Source organism: Mesoplodon bidens, assembly GCF_964165515.1.
Source record: "Mesoplodon bidens genome assembly, chromosome: 10".
NCBI classification, from domain to species: Eukaryota; Metazoa; Chordata; class Mammalia; order Artiodactyla; family Ziphiidae; genus Mesoplodon; species Mesoplodon bidens.
Genome location: NC_138172.1, coordinates 52,421,358 through 52,441,573, shown reverse-complemented (window position 1 = coordinate 52,441,573; position 20,216 = coordinate 52,421,358). Strand labels below are relative to the sequence as shown.

General features: G+C 42.4%; 1 protein-coding gene across 2 annotated transcripts in view; it reads left to right on the top strand.

Annotated features, from left to right (window-relative positions):
• Nucleotides 1-4,997: 4,997 nt before the first annotated feature.
• Nucleotides 4,998-20,216, top strand: part of CNOT10 (CCR4-NOT transcription complex subunit 10) — a 64,809-nt gene continuing 49,590 nt past the window's right edge. For both annotated transcript variants that reach the window (XM_081247302.1, XM_081247301.1), the window contains exons 1-3: nucleotides 4,998-5,278; nucleotides 15,584-15,678; nucleotides 16,587-16,748. In XM_081247302.1, coding sequence (XP_081103428.1) covers nucleotides 5,257-5,278; nucleotides 15,584-15,678; nucleotides 16,587-16,748 — 279 coding nt within the window. In that variant the 5' untranslated portion in view covers nucleotides 4,998-5,256. The remainder of the gene's footprint in view (nucleotides 5,279-15,583; nucleotides 15,679-16,586; nucleotides 16,749-20,216) is intronic.

Genomic DNA, 20,216 nt, shown 5'->3' with positions numbered 1-20,216 from the left:
GAGAAGGCACCAATGAGTCATTAAAAAAAAAAAAAAACACAGGACCGGTGGTCCAGTGGTTAAGACTCCATGCTTCCACGGCAGGGGGCACCAGTTTGATCCCTGGTGGGGAAAGATCCTGCATGCCACAAGTTATGGCCAAAAAAAAACCCAAAACCCCCACTCTACTTTGCTGGTTTGACAGAGTTAGATATTGGTAATGTCTGCACAACTTTGTGAATATATTAAAAACCATGGAATTATATACATTAAAATGGTGAATTGCATGGTATGTGCTTATATCTCAATTTTTTAAATTAGTCATTGTCCAATAACAATAATTTATTATTTTTCACCATTCTGGGAGTTGACTGAGCAGTTTTTCCTTTTCTTTTTTTTTTTTTTTTGGCTGCATTGGGTCTTCATTGCTGCGCGCGGACTTTCTCTAGTTGTGGCCAGTAGGGGCTACTTCTCATTATGGTGGCTTCTCTTGTTGTGGAGCACAGGCTCTAGGTGCGCGGGCTTCAGTAGCTGCAGTATGTGGGCTCAGTAGTTGTGGTGCACGGGCTTAGTTGCTCTGCAGCATGTGGGATCTTCCCGGACCACGGATCGAACCTGTGTTCCCTGCATTGGCAGGTGGACTCCCAACCACTGCACCACCAGGGAAGTCCCTGAGCAGTTTTTCTGCTTCATATGATGTTAGCTAGGATCACTCATGTGACTGCATTGAGCTGGCAGCTGGATTGGGCTAGAAGGTTCAAAAAGGCTTCATTCTTATGTCTGGAACCTTGGTGCTGGTTGTCAGTTGGGACATCTTGGCTCCCCTTCTCATGGTCTCGCTCCAGCAGGACAGTCTTAGAGCCTTACAGCATGGTTGCTGAGTACAAGGGAGGAAAAGTGGACACTGCCATGCCTTTCAAGGGCTAGAACCAAAACTGGCTCAGCATCACTTCTGCATTCTGTTGGTTGGAGCAAGTCACAACTCATATTCAAAGGGAGGGGAAGAGCATCAATGTTCATATTGGGATGGGAGGGACTGGTGACAACCATTCTTGGAGACAGTCTTCCACAAGTGGCAAGGACCACATTGGGTTTGAGGCACTGTGGGTACACAGTGGTACCATCACTAGCTGGTACCATCACTAGCTGGATGCTAACTGACTCGCCATGGCTGGTGACCAAGCAGAGTCCCACTGAGATTTTCCACCTCCCACTTCTTTTTTTTAAAATAAATTTTTATTTATTTATGTATTTATTTTTGGCTGCATTGGGTCTTCGTTGCTGCGTGCGAGCTTCCTCTAGTTGTGGCGAGAGGGGACTACTCTTTGTTGCGGTGCACAGGCTTCTCATTGCGGTGGCTTCTCTTGTTGCAGAGCAAGGGCTCTAGGCCCTCAGGCTTCAGTAGTTGTGGCGCACGGGCTTAGTTGCTCTGCGGCATGCGGGATCTTCCCGGACCAGGGCTCGAGCCCGTGTCCCCTGCATTGGCAGGCGGATTCTTAATCAATGCGCCACCGGGCAAGTCCCACACCTCCCACGTCTGAATTAACTCTTCTCTCTCCCTGTAAATGAGGGAGAGCTGCCGATATGGAAAGGTGAGAGAAGAGACCTAAGATGTTTTCCACATAGGTGAATTCTAGAACCTTTAAAGCTGAATGTAACAGTTAAGATAATAGTTGCTTACTAGTCTTGTTACTTGGGAAAATGGGTTAACACCTCATTTTCCATATCCGTGAAATGGATAAGGTCCAACAGGTGGGACCACATGTGAGAAAGTGAAAAATGGCTCTGCTGACAAGCCTGAAGACTAAGAGAAAAACAATTCTGCTAGCAGAACACTCCCAGCGGGACATACACTACACTCGCAGAGAAGGTTACACCATAATTGTGTTTGGGACAAGACAGAAATGAAGCCCTCCATAAGCACAAAAATGGGGGAACACCTCCTTCTTCTAACATGACTGATGCAGCTCCTTGACCAATGACAACTCTCTAGCCTTGCTTTAATCCTCCTGCCTCCTAGATAGAAACTACTAGATAAAAACTAAGACAATCACTGAATTGTCTGTTTCCCGACTGCCTCCAATCCAAAATTGCCAACCCCTCAACTTCCCTAATCCCTCTTTAAAATCATCCAGGAAAAGCCCAAATTCTCTCAATTTCCTTTTAATTCCTTTTTTATTGAGAGGCTCCTTACAGTGGCAAGATCAATAAACACTGCAGGTGTCTTTTTATGTGGGCTCTAACATACTCATCAAAGACTACTAGAGGGGCTTCCCTGGTGGCACAGTGGTTGAGAGTCCGCCTGACGATGCAGGGGACATGGGTTCGTGCCCCGGTCCGAGAAGATCCCACGTGCCGCGGAGCGGCTGGGCCCGTGAGCCATGGCCGCTGAGCCTGTGCTCCGCAACAGGAGAGGCCACAACAGTGAGAGCCCCGCGTACCACAAAAAAAAAAAAAAAAAAAAAAAGGCATACTAGAATATTCATATTGGGCTTATTCAATATAGACAAAATACCCAAATACTCAACAATAAAATGAATACACAAATTACGGTACATTCTCATAATGGAACATTACATAACAATGAGAAACTAATTTCACTCAGTGACATGGATGAATCTTGTAAGGTTGAGCAAAAGAAGCTAGACTCTAAAGAAAATATATTGTGATCCATTTTTATTGAGTTTAAAACTCAATCCAATGGTGTTAGCCATCGGTTAGTAACTACCCTTGTGCAGGGATGGGAGGAGACATGAAGGGGCCTTCTGCATGCAGGTAATGTGTTGTCCTTCCTCTGGGTGCTAGTTATGTGGATATGTTTAGTTGATGAAAATTCAAAAAACTGTGCTTATGCTTTGTGCATTTTCTGTGTATATGTTAATATGAATTTTTTAGAAGGTTTTTTAAAAACACGAGCAACCATGTCAAAGGGACATAGGAGCAAACCTGAAAAGGTTCCCAATTAGCAAAGCTGAAACAATTTGAGCAAGAAAATAATGTAGTATTGGATTATAACCACAATATAAAATAAATGTCCATGTAAAGAAGATGTGGTGTATATATGTGATGGAATAATATTCAGCCATAAAAAGAATGAAATAATGCCATTTGCAGCAACAAGGATGGACCTAGAGATTGTCATACTAAGTGAAGTGAGTCAGAGAAAGACAAATATCATATGATATCACTTATATGTGGAATCTAAAATATGACATAAATGAAGTTATTTACAAAACAGAAACATACACACAGACATAGAAAACAAAGTTATGGTTACCAAAGGGGATAGCAGAGGAGGGATAAATTAGGAGTTTGGGATTAGCAGATACAAACTATTATGTATAAAATAGATAAACAGCAAGGCCCTACTGTATAGTACAGGGAACTATATTCAACATCATGTAATAAACCATAATGGAAAAGAATATGAAAAAGAATAAATATATGGATAACTGAATCACTTTTCTGTACACCAGAAACTAACACAACATTGTAAATCAACTATACTTCAATTTAAAAAAATAAATAAATAAACATCCATGAGTCCATAAGGACATAAATATATAATTGAATAAGTAACTAAATGGAGAAGAGACGAATCTCCCTTAGAGAAGATAATTTATGCACAGACTCCCCATGGCAGGAGGCAGAGCTTAACACCCCCCACCATTCGACTGTGAGCTACATTTAATGATTCCAAAGAGTAGTGTGTGGAGGTGACTTAAGAGCAGAGAAGCTTGGCAAACACTACCTGAGCCAGGTGATCAAGGTCAACATCATCACTAAGTCATTCTGTTAGCTCGTACTCTTGATTTGATGTGATGAGAATGGCAAGTCACCTATGTGGTCTTTCTCCTAAAAACCTGTAACCCTAGTCTAACCATGAAAAACACTGGATACACCCAAATCCAGGTCCATTCTTCAAAAATCTTGACCAGTATTCTTCAAAGCTGTTAAAGTCATCAGGAACAAGGAAAATCTGAGGAGTGATTACAGACTAGAATAGCCTAAGGAGGGAATTCCCTAGCGGTCCAGTGGTTAGGACTTGGATGCTGGCCCAGGTTCGATCCCTGGTCGGAGAGCTAAGATTCTGCGATTCTGCAAGCGGCGCAGCAGGGCGCAAAAAAAAAAAAAAAAAAAAAAAAAAAAAAGCCTAAGGAGACATGAATAATTTAATGTGGTACCTTGGACAAGATGCTGGAACAGAAAAGCGACATTGACTGAAAAAAGTTTTTTTCATTTTTTAAATGTTGAATTTAGTTAATAGTAATGTACCAACCAAAGTTGTTTCTTAGATGTGACGGATGTACCACAGTAATGTAATAATTATTCAAGATGATCACAACAGGAGGAACTAGGTGAAGAGTATACAAGAGCTCCATGTATCATTTTGCAATTTGCCTGTAAATCTAAAACCTCTAAAATAAAACGTTTCGTTTTGTTTTCAAACGGGGAATTCCAACTGTGCCTTCTCACAGAGCTGTGGGAAATCATTAAAAGTGTACCAGCCAGGGCTTCCCTGGTGGCGCAGTGGTTGAGAGTCCGCCTGCCGATGCAGGGGACACGGGTTCGTGCCCCGGTCCGGGAAGATCCCACATGCTGCGGAGCAGCTGGGCCCGCGAGCCGTGGCCGCTGAACCTGCGCGTCCGGAGCCTGTGCTCCGCAACGGGAGAGGCCACAACAGTGAGAGGCCCACACACGGCAAAAAAAAAAAAAAAGTGTACAAGCCAAGTGCAAGGCTCAATGCTTACCACATAGATGTCAGGTGTAGTTACTGTGGTTTTATGTAAAATGAGGGACAAGAGCTCGGATACTCGAGAATTCTAACCAGGATAAGCACACGGCGCAACTCCACTCAGCCCACCCAACACACGCGCAGACGCGCGGGTGAGCGCACGTCCGGCCGGGCGCGCGCGCTCACGCCGCAGGGGGCGGTCCGCCGGGGACGCCAGCGTGGGGCGGGGCCAGCTGCAGTTCCCACGCCGGCCGCGGCCCCCGGAAGTAGTGTGTCAGGGGACGCGGCAGGACGGAAACCGTGCATGGCTGGAAGTAGTGGCGCCGCCCGGGGCGGAGACGCTGCTGCTGTTGCTAGACTACGCAAACTAGTCTTCGTCACTTCCTCAGCCCGCCGTCTGCCCACTCCCCAGGCCTTAACCCAGGGGCCCGGAGCCGGGGTGGGCTCAGGGTAGTCCTCCGAGGTCCAGGATAGCGGTCAGCCGGGCAGCTGGAGTGGAGGCCACGCCACCTGCGGGGAAGGACCCGAGCCGAGGCGGGAAGATGGCCGCAGACAAGCCTGCAGGTGAGGCGCCCGCGCCTCGCGCGCTGGGGCGGCGGGACCCGCGGGAGCGGGCAGACCCTATGCTGCGGTGGCGGGGCCCCGGGTGGGGACGAGGGGTGGGGACTCCGGGGAGACTCTAATTGGGGCGTGCATTTCTCTCCCCCATCCCCTCCCTCGGCCGTCGCTACTGTGAGTCTTTGGGCCCAAGGCCCGATAGTTTCATACCAAGTGCAGTATGAAGCTGCTTCTGGCCGCCTTTGCCCGCCTCTCCGGAATATCTCTGGTTTAAAAAGCTTAAATCTAGGTGGCCGCTTCACAGACTTTTCGACTTCCCACTGAGGAAGGCAGAGCAAGGAAAGTTCACCCCGGAGATGCGGCTACCTTGATGCCCCCGGCTCGGGCTAGGACTCATCTGGGTGATTTCGGCCACATCAGCCTGCCTGTGGTCAGCGACGTCTTGTGTAATTAGCTTTGTAAAAACAACTTATTGAAATAGGCATAACATTATCGTGTATCACTTCGAGCTGTGCTCTCTATAATATCTTGCGTTTCGAACCTCTTTTCCCCTCAAGTTTAATCTCGACGATTTTCTTTATGGATTACTGCTCCATTCCTAGAATCTTCTCCATTGAGGAATATAAAATTCTTTCCTGCCTACTCTGGGACGGTCTGGCGTATATTTCCTGTAAGAAAATAATGTTCTCTCTGGCATCCATCCAGGTTTTGTTGGAAGGAACTTAAATGACAGAGCTTAGAAGTGGTCAACAGTTAGACTTTTTACAGTAAAATTAATTTTTTTAAAAAAGGAAAAGAAAATCTCAATGTGCTCTAAGCTTTTTATTAGGTCCTGATCTCAATAACTGACGAACTTGATTTGAAATTAAAGTGAGCCAAGCCTAATACAGGTACAGATGAATGAAATTGTCAGAGCATCTCGTCAGTAATCTTACTAAGAAGAAAAACAAGAGAAAAGGTTTAGAAAGTGAGGCTAAACCTTTAGAGGGCGCTAGAGAATTTTAGGTAGACTAGTCAGGGAAAGCCTCTGGTGAGGTGATATTTGAGCAGACACCCCAATGAAATGAAGGGGTGAGCCATACTGAATGAGGAGGGATGGGTGGGAGAAAGTTCCAGGCAGGGAATAAGCATGGCCTATCCAAGGCTGGACCAAGAGGACCAACATATTCCATCTTAGTTTACGACATTGTCTCTCCCCCAGGTTTACCATTTCTATTCACCCATACCATTGCACTTGCCTGGAATGACCTTTTTAGGCCTAAAACCTATGTCATTTTCAAGTCCTACCTCAGTCATAAAGCATTCTTCTACTTATTCATTCGTTCATAAAAATTGAGTGCCAGGCACTGCCTTGGATATTAAAGAAATGGATATGATACACTCCCTGCTTTTGAAGACCTGCTATTCAGTCTGTTAGAGTCAGCCCTATTATAGTGGCACTCCCATTTGGGAAGAGCTATGTAATATATGTAGTAGAAGAATAAGGTCCAGAGTGATTTGGGGCCTATTTCTTTGATTGGTTTATGCTTATAGGCCACAATGTAGGAAATTTCCTACCTAGATAATAAGGTGGAATTTGTATTAAGTAGATGCGTGTTTAGTGTGGCCCCCATGAATCTCTCCACTCCTCCTCTCCATCCCCATTTCAAGTGCTGTTGTTCTGGCCTTTATCTCTCTCTTTTTTTTTTTATTGGAGTATAGTTGCTTTACAATGTTGTGTTAGTTTCTGCTGTACAGCAAAGTGAATCAGCTATACGTATACATCTGGCCTTTATCTCTTGATGTGGTCTGTTTCACATTGAGCATCCTTCTGAATGGTTTTGTCTCTTCCTATCCAGTCCATTCTCACTGCTGCATTTTCACTTTATTTCTAAAACACTATTTAGATCATACCATTCCTTGCCTATAAACTTCCTAAGACTGTGCCATTTTTTGTGCATCAGAGCCTCACTCCTTAATGTCATTTGTGAGGCTCTTCACAGTCTTTTTCCATCTGATACTTCTATATCATCACATCTAGCTCTTCACACCAGAAATGATTCTTAGAAAGTATCATGTTCTTTTGAGTTTCTGAGCGGTAACGCCCTTCTTTCTCTTCTGTATCTGGTGAACATGCTTCTCATTCAAAATCTAGTTTATATGCTGCTTCAACTCCAAGCTCCTGAGCCCAAGACCCTTTTCATGGAGCTTGTTCTTCATTAGGTAAGAAAGAGGCCCATGAAAGGACTTAAGAAGGTAAGTGACCTGATCACACTGACTGTGGTAGAGAATGGATTTTTTTTTTTTTTTTTGGCCTCACCTCTTGGCCTTTAGATCTTAGTTCCTCCATCAGGGATCAAACCTGTGCCCCCTGCAGTGAAAGCGTGTAGTCTTAACCACTGGACCACCAGGGAAGTCCAAGGATGGATTTAAATGAAACAAGACTAGAAGCTCAGAAACTAGCTGAGACCAGCTAATGTTGTGATATTAATTTATCCATTAAATATTCACCAATAGCCTGCTCTGCCAGACACTGCGAAGTCTCTGTCCATGAGGAGCTTGTAATGTAGTATGAAAGGCAGATAAACGTAAACAAAGTAAGAAGTAATTCAGACTTCAAGCTGTGATAAATATTGTGAAGAAAAGAAAAAACGAGTAAAAGGATAGAGGATAACTGAGAGCAGGGACCCTACTTTGAGTGGATTGGTTAGAGAAGGAAGGGCTCTCTTCGAGGTGACATTTGAACAGTGTCCTTGCTCCTTGGGAAAGGTTCTGAGTTAAGCCTCAGTTTCTTCACTTGTAAAATGGGGGTCCTAATAATCTTCTTATTTATTCCTAATAGCTTTCTAATTTATTTACCTCCCCAGGTTACAGCTTGTGAGGATCAGCTGAGGTGAGGTGTATGTTTTAGCCCACATCCTCTGGGAAGCAGAACTCGATTAAGGTGTTCACTTTTTGGAAGGTGCAAGCCCAGGATAGTGAAGGTGAGGGAGAGAAGGAAGGCAAAGGAAGATGAACTACACTACAGCCCTAGCTACTGTTCCACCGTGACCTGTGAAGAGACGTAGCAGGTCATTTGCATATGGGACTTTTCTGTAAGGTTTTCGAGGAGAAATTACACTTCAGAATAGTCCATATGAGAGAGAAAGAAGGGATGATTTATTTGTCCAGCTTTCTCCCATTTCCTGTTTCCAGTTGGTCAAGACTCACCTCCTGGAGAATTAATTTACCTGTGCTTCTAGGTTACGTGGCTTCTTAGTGATTGATCAGCCAGCAGTTCTCACACCCTGATTTGTATTTCAACCAAATCATAAAGGGAGGGGGTTCCCATCCGCCCTGATCCCATCCTCCCTTTGTGATTCAAAGATAAACATTGAAGGGGCAGTTGAAAGTTCCAAGGTTCGTGTCCCTATGTAACATAAAAGTGGTGTGAAACACCAGCAATATTTTAGGGTGATTTATTTGACTTTACTTTTGATAGTTATTTGAAAGGAGAAAGTGGCTGGAGTTAGGATGCAAAATCCTAGATTTGAATTTATCTGAGAATTTGGACTATGAGGATGGCAGTAGTAGGCTTAATAGGAAAAGGTTGATGACATTATGAATATGGGAAAGACAAGACCAGATGAGTAATATGAAATCGGGAGAAGAGTACTTGAAGATGGCTTTGAAATTTTGAGCCAGGATGACTGTAAAAATGGTAGGAAGGGGCTTCCCTGGTGGCGCAGTGGTTGAGAGTCCGCCTGCCGATGCAGGGGACACAGGTTTGTGCCCCGGTCCGGGAGGATCCCACATGCCGTGGAGCGGCTGGGCCCGTGAGCCATGGCTGCTGAGCCTGCGCGTCCGGAGCCTGTGCTCCGCAGCGGGAGAGGCCGCAACAGTGAGAGGCCCGTGTACCGCAAAAAAAAAAAAAAAAAGTTTTAAGGTTGTAGTTAAAATGGAATATATTAAATTATTTAAGGTAGTTATAATTTTGTTTGAAGGTGTAAGTGAAATCAAACATTCATCACAGCCCTTTAAAATGAAAACTCCAGATAGAGTAAGATGTCAACATTGAATGTAAAAGTTTGAGGAAAATCTAGTCATTTTGAACTTGTAAATTAATAAGTGTTAATATTTGAAAACTAGAGTAAATCTCTTCTCCATGCATAAAAACTACTCTCAGATATGAAAATAAAAACAGTCATCAGCACTGGTAGCGTTCTGCTTTGCCTGTCTTTCCCAAAGTGTGCTGATATTCTTGAAGTTTGGTATTCTGTTCTTTGTTTCTGCACTGCTGGACAGGGTGCTCAAGTCTATAGCATTGCTGGTCACATGTTAGTCCTCTGAGCTGTGGAGAAATCGGCCATCGTATGTAGGGCTTTGCTAAGGCAGGTGTACTTGGTCATGTGATAGAAAACCACACGTGAGGTGTGTGAACCTTAGCTGGATGGTGGCTTTAGTAAACCTGAATTCTTTTTCTTTGAAATGGCATCCTCATTTAAACTTTTCCTTCACAAAGGCATCAACACTATTTTGCGAGAGTAGCAGTAGATTTCCTTAGGCCTGCATTTCTGTTACTTTGGGGAAATTTTTCTTTTCTTGAACATCATTGGAGCTGTATTTTGAAAAGTGTAGCTTGTGTGGAAGATCCTCCAATCAGATTTTTTTTTAATAAATTTATTTGTTTTATTTATTTATTTTTGGCTGTGTTGGGTCTTCCTTGCTGTGCATGGGCTTTCTCTAGTTGCAGCAAGAGGGGGCTACTCTTCATTGTGGTGTGTGGGCTTCTCATTGCAATGGCTTCTCTTGTTGTGGAGCATGGGCTGTAGGCGCGTGGGCTTCAGTAGTTGTGGCTCACAGGCTCAGTAGTCGTGGCTCACGGGCTCAGTAGTCGTGGCTCACAGGCTCTAGAGCGCAGGCTCAGTAGTTGTGACGCACGGGCCTAGTTGCTCCCCAGCACATGAGATCTTCCCGGACCAGGGCTCAAACCCATGTCCCCCGCATTGGCAGGTGGATTCTTAACCACTGCCACCAGGGAAGCCCCTCCAATCAAATTTGAATTGTTAACATTCTGTGTTGGAATGTGTCTGGGCTTTCCATTAACTGACTTTTTCCAGTTTTGGAAAAGCAGTGTGTTTCTTTTCTACTTAGTTTAAACCTAATTGTTTGGTTAGAAATGAAGCCTGTTGGCTTAAAAAGCGTCAAGGTCTGTGCGCCGAAGAGCTCTGTTCGCCTAGATGGTCAGCCCTGTTCATTAGGCCAGAGTAGAAGGAAGGTCAGGCTTATGGATGAATGGTCATATACTCTTTCAGTTGGCAATAGAGACTATTTTTGGACAAATAAAGACACGTTGTGGAATTATGTGCAGCCTCTTTCTGGTAAGAAGTCAGTAGTTACCAAGAAAATGAATGTTTTAAAGACTGATTGTGAAAATAATACCTGTTCCTTGCAGAAAACTTGAAAAGTGCAGAAAGATAAGGAAAATAGGAAAAGTAATCCTATTGGAGTGGGGTTTTTTTCCCCTAGTTTTATCTTGAAGTAAAAGAATGTAGGTAAAATAATAGCTGGTTAACATGTAAAAGGCTGTTTACTGAGCTCAGTTCTCTAAAATGTCTATTTCAGAGACTCTTAGAGTCTAGCTCATCCTTAGAGTCTAGCTTATTAAAGTTGGCTTCTTTCCTTATTTGGAAGTTTTTAGGAGACTTTTACAGTTCCTAGAGAATAATGATAGCAGTGGCCACATAAGCCAATCTGCTTCTGGTGGAAAGCAGAAGCTTAAACTCTTCAGCGCCTTGGTGAATTGTTGGGTGTTTCCCTCTGCCTTGTATTTATAATCACAATTTATAAATGACAGTTGGGCCAAGAAGGCCCATTAAAGAATGTCATCTAATTTAGAGAGGCTATATTTTAGAAGAAGCTATGGAGATAACCTGATGGCAAACTAAGAATTTTGGGCATTTGGTCTAAATTTAGTGTACTTCTTTATGAGGGGAGATAAAGTTTTTAAACTCTTTAGGTTTCCTAAAAAATTTCAAAGAATTTACGTTCATTGTTAAAATTTTACGGTGAATATACCTAGAGTTGAGGTTCTGTCTCAATCTAAACTCATACCTGGCTTTCTGGGGTCCTGAAATCCTGTGTCCCCATTTTTACACATTTTAAAGAAAATGGTCCTTACTGTTATCGAGCACCTGAAAGTTTTGCAAAGCAAGTGTATTGTGTAAACAGTTCTGTTAACAGTAACTCACTGTTATTGGCTTTCTAAAGAAAAAGCTGTTTGACAGGGTCCTCTTAAACCAATGAGCTCTCTCACTGGTTTAAACTATTAAACTATTAGTTTTTGTCCTCCCTGTTACGAATCAATTCTTATTTATTTGTATGCAAAAGTGGAAATGAAATACTGATTTATCTAACTTTAATTATCAGAGGTAACACTTCTAATAAACCCCAATGCCAGGGACTTCACTGGTGGTCCAGTGGTAAAGAATCCGTCCTGCAACGCAAGGGACGCAGGTTTCATCCCTGGTCAGGGAACTAAGATCCCACATGCTGCGGGGCAACTAAGCCCATGCGCCGTAACTACTGAGCTTGCACACCTCAACCAGAGAGCCTGCATGCCTCAAACTACAGAGCGCTCATGCTCTGGAGCCCGTGCGCCACAACTACAGAGCTCATGCACCCTAGAGGCCGTGCACCACAACTAGAGAAGAGAAAACCCGCACACCACAACTAGAGAGGAGCTCACGTGCTGCAGTGAAAAGATCCCACATGCCACAATAAAGATCTCGCATGCTGCAACTGAGACCCAACGCAGGCAAAAATAAAAATAAATAAATAAATAAATAAAATATTTAAAAAACCCACTGTGAATAAAATTTACCTCTAAAAAAACAAAAACACCCCAAAAAACCCCAAATACCAGAATACCGTTTTTTTTGTACGGCAGATCTGTCTTAGATAAGCTCATTTAAGCACAAGTTATATTTTGTTTTTAAGTGTAAGTGGTGGTTCTCAAGAGTATTGTAATAATAGGGGTTTTGCAGTGATCTGTGGAGCTGTTCACACTAAATCTAATTTCATTGTTTATTTGTATGTTTAAAGTGCAGAAATAAGTATTTTATTTAAAAAAACAAACAAAAAAACACAATGGAATCCTTAGTTGTTCTGTCAAAGGAAAGGGGGAAGGAAGCTCATATTTAGTTAAGAGAGTTAGATGGTCAAGGGGAGACCAGACTGAAGATGTGACTGATTCCAAGACGTATGTTTTCATTATACCATGATGTCATCTTGACAGAGGGAAATTGGGGGTCTTTGCTTACTGCTTATATGTGCCAGGCCAGGGCTTCCCAAAGTCAGCTCTACTGAGGGCTCATTCGTTGAAATGATCCTGGAAAACAGGTTTCTAGGCAGTTATCAAAAAATGCTCACATCATAAGTGTACATACAGTTTAATGAATTCTCACACACCCAGAAGCACCCCCCACTCTCCACCCCATGCATCTTGCAGTCACTAGACTCCTGGAGGTAACCCCTTATCTGAATTCTAAAACCTTGTATTAGTTTTAGGCAGGCATTTAAAACTAAAACTTAAAAAAAAAAAGTAACCCATGTAAATTATAAAAATTTAAACAAGTGTTGTCAAATGCAAGTTTATGTGCCTGAAGCACAGTGAGGCCAAACAAACCGAAATGTCAGAGTTTGGAGCAGGGAAAGGTTTACTGCAGGGCCAAGCAAGGAGATTGGGTGGCTTGTATTTAAAAAACCCAAACTCCCTGATGGTTTTTGGAAAAAAGTTTTTAATAGGCAAAATTTGGGGTGAGGGCTGCAGGGTGTGTGGCTTTCTTCTGATTGGTTGGTAGTGAGGTAACAAGGTGGTGTCCAGGAATCTTGTGCTCAGCCTGAAGTTACTATCCTCCACCTGTGTGGGGGCCTTAGTTCCTGCAGAAGAACTCAAGAGATGTGTTATATATATTCCTTGAGGAGGAACCAGTACTCTGCACTATTGTTTCTTGACTGCTCCACCTTTGTTTCTGCATTCCCTCCCTTCTCTAATTACTGTTTGAATCTGCTCTTTGGTACTCAGGAAAGGTCTAGGAGCCTGAAGCTTTTTTCTGCAAAGAAGAAAATGGGGTGGGAGGGGTGTTTGGAAGGGTTTTTCTATTCAGGAGGGCCCCACAGACAGGGTCCTGCTCAGTTTCACGATTGAGAAGAATAGGAAGGGAAGTAAAATCTCTCCCTCTTCCATCCCACTCCCTGAAGGTAATCACCGAGTTTGATGTATATCCTTCCAAAGTTTATTCTGTACATATTCAGAAGTACATATCTATGTATATATCTTTACAAAACATGAAGTTCAGTTGTATAATACTGTTTGCAGGACTTCCCTGGTGGCGCAGTGGTTAAGAATCCACCTGCCGGGCTTCCCTGGTGGCGCAGTGGTTAAGAGTCTGCCTGCCAATGCAGGGGACACGGCTTCGAGCCCTGGTCTAGGAAGATCCCACATGCCGCGGAGCAACTAAGCCTGTGCGCCACAACTACTGAGCTGCGCTCTAGAGTCCGTGAGCCTCAACTACTGAAGCCCTCACGCCTACAGCCTGTGCTCCACAGCAAGAGAAGCCACTGCAATGAGAAGCCCGCGCACCTCAATGAAGAGTAGCCCACGCTCACCACAACTAGAGAAAGCCCGTGCGCAGCAACAAAGACCCAACTCAGCCAAAAATAAATAAATAAGGAAGGAAGGAAGGAATCTACCTGCCAATGCAGGGGACACGGGTTCGATCCCTGGTCCGGGAAGATCCCACATGCCGCGGAGCAACTAAACCCGTGCACCACAGCTATTGAGCCCGCTAGCCACAACTACTGAGCCCACGCTCCTAGAGTCCATGCCCCACAACAAGAGAAGCTACTGCAATGAGAAGCCCGCACACCGCAATGAAGGGTAGCCCCCACTTCCCGCAACTAGAGAAAGCCTGCCTGCAGCAACGAAGACCCAATGCAGCCAAAAATTAATTAATTAAAAAAAAAACTGTTTGCAATCTGTTCCTTTAAGATGTTGAAGATATTTTTCCATGTCAACACATGTAGGCTCAACTTCTTTAACAGTTGTTTAGTGTGCCATTGTATTCCTATACCATGCTTCAGTTAGCAATTTTTTTAAAATTGGAATATATAGTTAGCAATTTCTTAACTGAGGGATATTTAAGGATATCTCTAGTTGTGTTATTTCTAGACATTCACTTTTATAAATAGTGCTGCAGTGAGCATCTTTGTGTATTTGTAGAGTGAATACCTAGAAGTGGGATTGTTTGGTCAAGGCTATTTATATAGACAGGTATTGGCAATTCCTCACCAGGAGGTCTTAACCAGTTTACGCTCAGACCCAACAGGTGTTGTCCTTGAGTAGTTTTAAGACTTGGTTCAGCTGAGATTTTTATGTTTATTTTTTAAACTTAAAAAATCTAATTTTTAAAAGAGTAAATTGGGTAGAAATTGTGAATATTAGAATGTACATTGACAGTTCTGTTAAGGAAGCTTTTAAAAAAAAATTTTTTTTTGGCTGTGTCGGGTGTTAGTTGCAGCACACAGGATCTTTTCATCATGGTGCACGGGCTCTTCGTTGGGCGCATGGGCTTCTCTCTAGTTGTGGCATGCAGGCTTCTCTAGTTGTGGCACACGGGCTCCAGAGCGTGTGGGTTCAGTAGTTGCAGCGTATGGGCTCTCTAGTTGTGGGGTGCGGGCTTAGTTGCCCTGCGGCATGTGAGATCTTAGTTCCCCAACCAGGGATTGAACCCATGTTCCCTGCATTGGAAGGCAGTTTCTTAACCACTGGACCACCAGGGAAGTCCCAAGGAAGCTTTTTAAATGTATTAATCTTGGCTTTTGGATTTCTTTGCCTGGAAATTACCTATGAGTTCTTATCAATGTAGTTTTCTCATTGTTAAATGTTGCTGTGTTCCAACTGGATTATAAACTTTTTGAAGGCATTGTATATGTATTTATAATCTCCTTGTGTCTGCAGGGCCTGGCATATTTTCTTGAATATGTAGGATTTTTGGTATATGGCTGGGGGACAGATCTAATATTTTTAAGAGAACACAATATTCTCAGCCTGAATGACCTGACGGACAGAGCTGTAATCCTTACATAAGGATTTCCACAGCAAAAGGAAACATTTCTTAAGTTTTCGAAGGAATGGCTTCTTCCTCACTTATGACACTAATAGCCATTGTGGTTGAGAGAGGTCTAACTTTGGCAACTTCATTAGGAAGAAGACAATTAAGAAGAAAACTAGGGACACATTCACTGCATTACTGTTATTTCTAAAGAACTATAAAACTTGTGTGTTTGCAGATCAGGGATCAGAGAAACATGAAGGGACAGGTCAGTCCTCTGGGATCACTGATCAAGAGAAGGAGTTGTCCACCAGTGCTTTCCAGGCTTTCACAGTAAGAAGTGGTTTCTCTTAATCTGTTCCATTTTTAGTAACTGTCAAGCATGAATATTTTCACAGTGAATTTTTTAATTTATAATTTTTGTTCTGTACTAATTCAAGAGTTTTAAGTTTATAGAGTAGGTTTAGGTTTAAAAATTTTTTTTTAATTATAGAGTTTAAATATGGTGAAAGGAATGGGAGTAATTTGAGCCATTCCCAAATTTTTGTGTTTCCATAAACATATTTTAACTGTCATAATGTTGTTTTTAAGTCTCTTAAATTTAGATTTGTAAATATGTGAGTCAGTCTTTTCATTTTACTGCTCTCTTCAGTTCTCTTCCTTGACTGTACTTTAAAATGGAACCCCAAAAGTTCATTGTCAAAACTTTAACTTCTCTGACATTAAACGATATGAAAGAAAACATTATTTGATTATCAAGTTACATACATGTAAGTGGAAGAACTTGATACTTGGGTATTCCAAGTATGCTAGAAATTAAAATTTGGAGTAATTAATCATATTACCTTTCTTGGCTAGCCTTGGCTATTATACCTTGCTAGCAATATGTACTAATATATATTATATCTAATTATAATATATATTATATATAGGTATATTACATACCCATATATGTGTGTGTGTGTGTCTTGTAGATATAATGCACATGTATCACTGTTAGAGTTTCATTCTTAGGAAATAAATATCCACAATTTTTTTTTCAGTTTTATTGAGATATAATTGACATATCACAGTTTCTTAATTGGCATGACTCTTACTTCAACTAGTGACTTTAATTAGTATATTTAGGGGAATTATATCTGTCTTTGTAAGAATTTTTAAGTAAAGATCAATGAAATATATTTGGAAATGAATGTATAGTTCTTAAAGTTGGTATGTAATTTTGTTTGTTTTTGTTTTAGGCTGGAAATTACGATGTCTGTCTGCAACATCTTGCCTGCCTACAAGATATAAACAAAGACGATTATAAAATAATTTTGAATACAGCAGTAGCTGAGTTTTTCAAAAGTAACCAGACAACAACAGATAGTTTAAGACAGACACTTAACCAGCTGAAGAATCAGGTGATACATAAATGAATTTCATTATAAAAATATTGTGGTGCTGTCTAGATTGTGAAATAAAGTTAGTTAAGTAAAATTAATTTCACTTCCTATCTGATATTAATAGCATAATTTCTAATATAAAACATTTGTTGGTATTAATTTTATTTGTATACAATTCTTATTCCAGGAAATGAAAGGTATGTTGTGTGATTTTATTTTCTATTGGTTTTTTTTTTTTTTGGCTGCATTGGATCTTTGTTGCTGCGCACAGGCTTTCTCTAGTTGAGGCAAGCGGGGGCTACTCTTTGTTGAGGTGCACAGGCTTCTCATTGTCGTGGCTTCTCTTGTTGCAGAGCACAGGCTCTAGGCGCTCAGGCTTCAGTAGTTGTGGCACATGGGCTTAGTTGCTCCACGGCACGTGCAATCTTCCCAGACCAGGGCTCAAACCCGTGTCCCCTGCATTGGCAGGCGGATTCTTAACCACTGCGCCACCAGGGAAGTCTTTCTATGGGGTTTTGAACTTGAACAGAATAAGCTAATACACAAAATTTGAATGAGCTTTGGAGTTTTGAGAAAGAATTAAAATAGAAATATATGAGAAGAGTAGCTGCCGAGATTTTATCTTATTTATAACTGCAAAGATCTGATCATTAATAATAATGTCAAACTGTTTTAGCATTCCGGATTAGGAGATGATTAACTGATCAAATAGAAGATATTCTGATTTATATATGGTTTGGGACTTGCCTTGGTCACTGGGCATAACAGCATCACAAGGGTAGACCTTTGATATTCAAGAGGGCTAATAGCAGACCTTTAGTGCTTACTGTGTAACAAGACCTTACGTAACTAAGAACCTCGTATAGGACATCTCACTTATTCTTCCCAGTAGTCCTGTGAAGTAGCTACTATATTTTTTCTCATTTTACAGATGGGAAAGCTGAGGTACAGATGGCTTGGATAAATTGTCGAAAGACACAAAGCTTTTAAGTAATAAGAGCTACATGAACCCAGTTCTGTTTGTGTTTTTAGTTACTGCTTCATGCTGTACAAGGTCTTGAGACCTTTTTGAGCCCCCGTCCTGGATTCAAGAGTACCACCATACTGTGGAAGCATTACCTAAAACGTGACATGGTTAGAAATAAGAGACCCCTTCAGGCTCTTCATGACTTTATAGGAGTAAAGTAATTTTTCAACCCTATTAAAATTCATCAATGAAAAGGAGAATAATAGCCAACATTTATTAAATGGTTATTACTTGATTCCATATTTCATATTAAGTGCTTTTTATGTCATATCTCATATAATCCTCACATTCAACCCTTGTGGTAGGTATTTGTTATCTCAATTTTTATTTATTTATTTATTTATTTTTTTATTTTTTTGCTGTATGCGGGCCTCTCACTGTTGTGGCCTCTCCCGTTGCGGAGCACAGGCTCCGGACGCGCAGGCCCAACAGCCATGGCTCACGGGCCCAACCGCTCCGCGGCATGTGGGATCCTCCCAGACCGGGGCACGAACCCGTGTCCCCTGCATCGGCAGGCGGACTCCCAACCACTGCGCCACCAGGGAAGCCCTATTTTTTTTTATATTGTATTTATTTATTTGGCTGCATTGGGTCTTAGTTGTGGCATGCAGGATCTTGGTTACAGTATGCGGGATCTTTCCTTGCGGCACACAGGCTTTCTACTTGCAGCACATGGGCTCTCTAGTTGTGGTGCACAGGCTCCAGAGCACGCGGCTTCAGTAGTTGCAGCGTGGGGTTTTAGTTGCCCCTCGGCATGTGGGATCTTAGTTTCCCGACCAGGGATCGAACCCGTTTCCCTTGCACTGGAAGGCTGATTCTTAACCAGTGGACCAGCAGGGAAGTCCCCTATCTCAATTTTAAACTGAGGTTTAGAGGGCCTACTAATTTTAATTTTTACAGCTAGGAAGGGGAGAAGCAGGATTTGAACCAGACCTTCTGACTCTTGAGCCTCTTCTCATAACTGCCTCAGTCTTTGTAAATGTGTATGTCATCACATTACATCATTGCTCTAGTCTTATTAACCATGATTTATCTGGAGCTCCAGAATCAAAGGAAAGATGATGTTTGCTGATGTCTAGTACTTGTGCCCTACAACCCCATAGACAGTTTATTGCAGGGGACATTAATTTGGGCTTTGAGTACAAGTTCATCCTGAAAACTTTTTTTAGAATAAGAGGCTCCTGGGGACTTCCCTGGTGGCACAGTGGTTAAGAATCCGCTTGCCAGTGTAGGGGACACGGGTTCGATCCCTGGTCCAGGAAGATCCCACATCCCGCAGAGCAAGTAAGCCCGTGTGCCACAACTACTGAGCCTGCTCTGTAGAGCCGGAGAGCCACAACTTACTAAGCCTGCGTGCCACAACTACTGAAGCCCATGCACCTAGAGCCCATGCTCCACTATAAGAGAAGCCACCACAATGAGAAGCCCATGCACCACAACGAAGAGTAGCCCCCGCTTGCCACAACTAGAGAAACCCTGCACGCAGCAATGGAGACCCAGTGCGTCCAAAAATAAATAAAATAATTAATTAGTTTAAAAAAAATAAAGAATAAGAGGCTCCTGCAAACTTCCTGTTAAGCCAAGACAACTGTTTTTTGAAATCCTTTCATCAGCCTTTATTCTTTTCTTTTTTTTTTTTTTTTAATTTTTGGCTGCATTTGTTGCTGCTTGTGGGCTTTCTCCAGTTGCACCAGGCGGGGGCTACTCTTTGTTGTGGTGTGCGGGCTTCTCATTGCGGTGGCTTCTCTTGTTGTGGAGCACAGGCTCTAGGCATGTGGCCTCAGTAGTTGTGGCACATGGGCTTAGTTGCTCCGCGGCATGTGGGATCTTCCTGGACCAGGGATCAAACCTGTGTCCCCTGCATTGGCAGGCGAATTCTTAACCACTGCACCACCAGGGAAGTCCCAGCCTTTATTCTTAATAAGATTTGTTCAGTAACTAACACACACACACACACAACCCCAGTGCCTTCCAACTCTCTTGAGTTTCCTACAAGTGTTTGTACTTGTGTCTCCTTGCTTTCTGTAAATCATACTTCTGTTCAGTAACATGTTCTGGGCATAGTGACACACCTTGTCAATCTATTCCACTTTCAGTGACTTTTTATCTCATTTAGTGAGTAGTTTTTGTTCTGGCTGGAGCAATTACTAGATTATTTTGGTGAATAAGTTCAACCTTTGCTGAAACCAAAACTCCTTAATTTGTCCAAAACCCCTTTTTCTGGCTGAGAATTATCCCTTTCTTAGCTTATTCTCTCTTCATTGCATAACTACCTAGAAGTGTTATCTTTCTTTGGAAATTGAGTTTTCTCTATTTAAAGAGACTATTTTTAATCACTTGAAGATAGAGACTTGATAAGTGAAAATTATAAAGACCCCAAACTCATTGAGATGCACATGCTATTAGCTAGCTAGGACCAATTGTTAACAATTGAACCCTCCTGTCAGGCTCACCACATG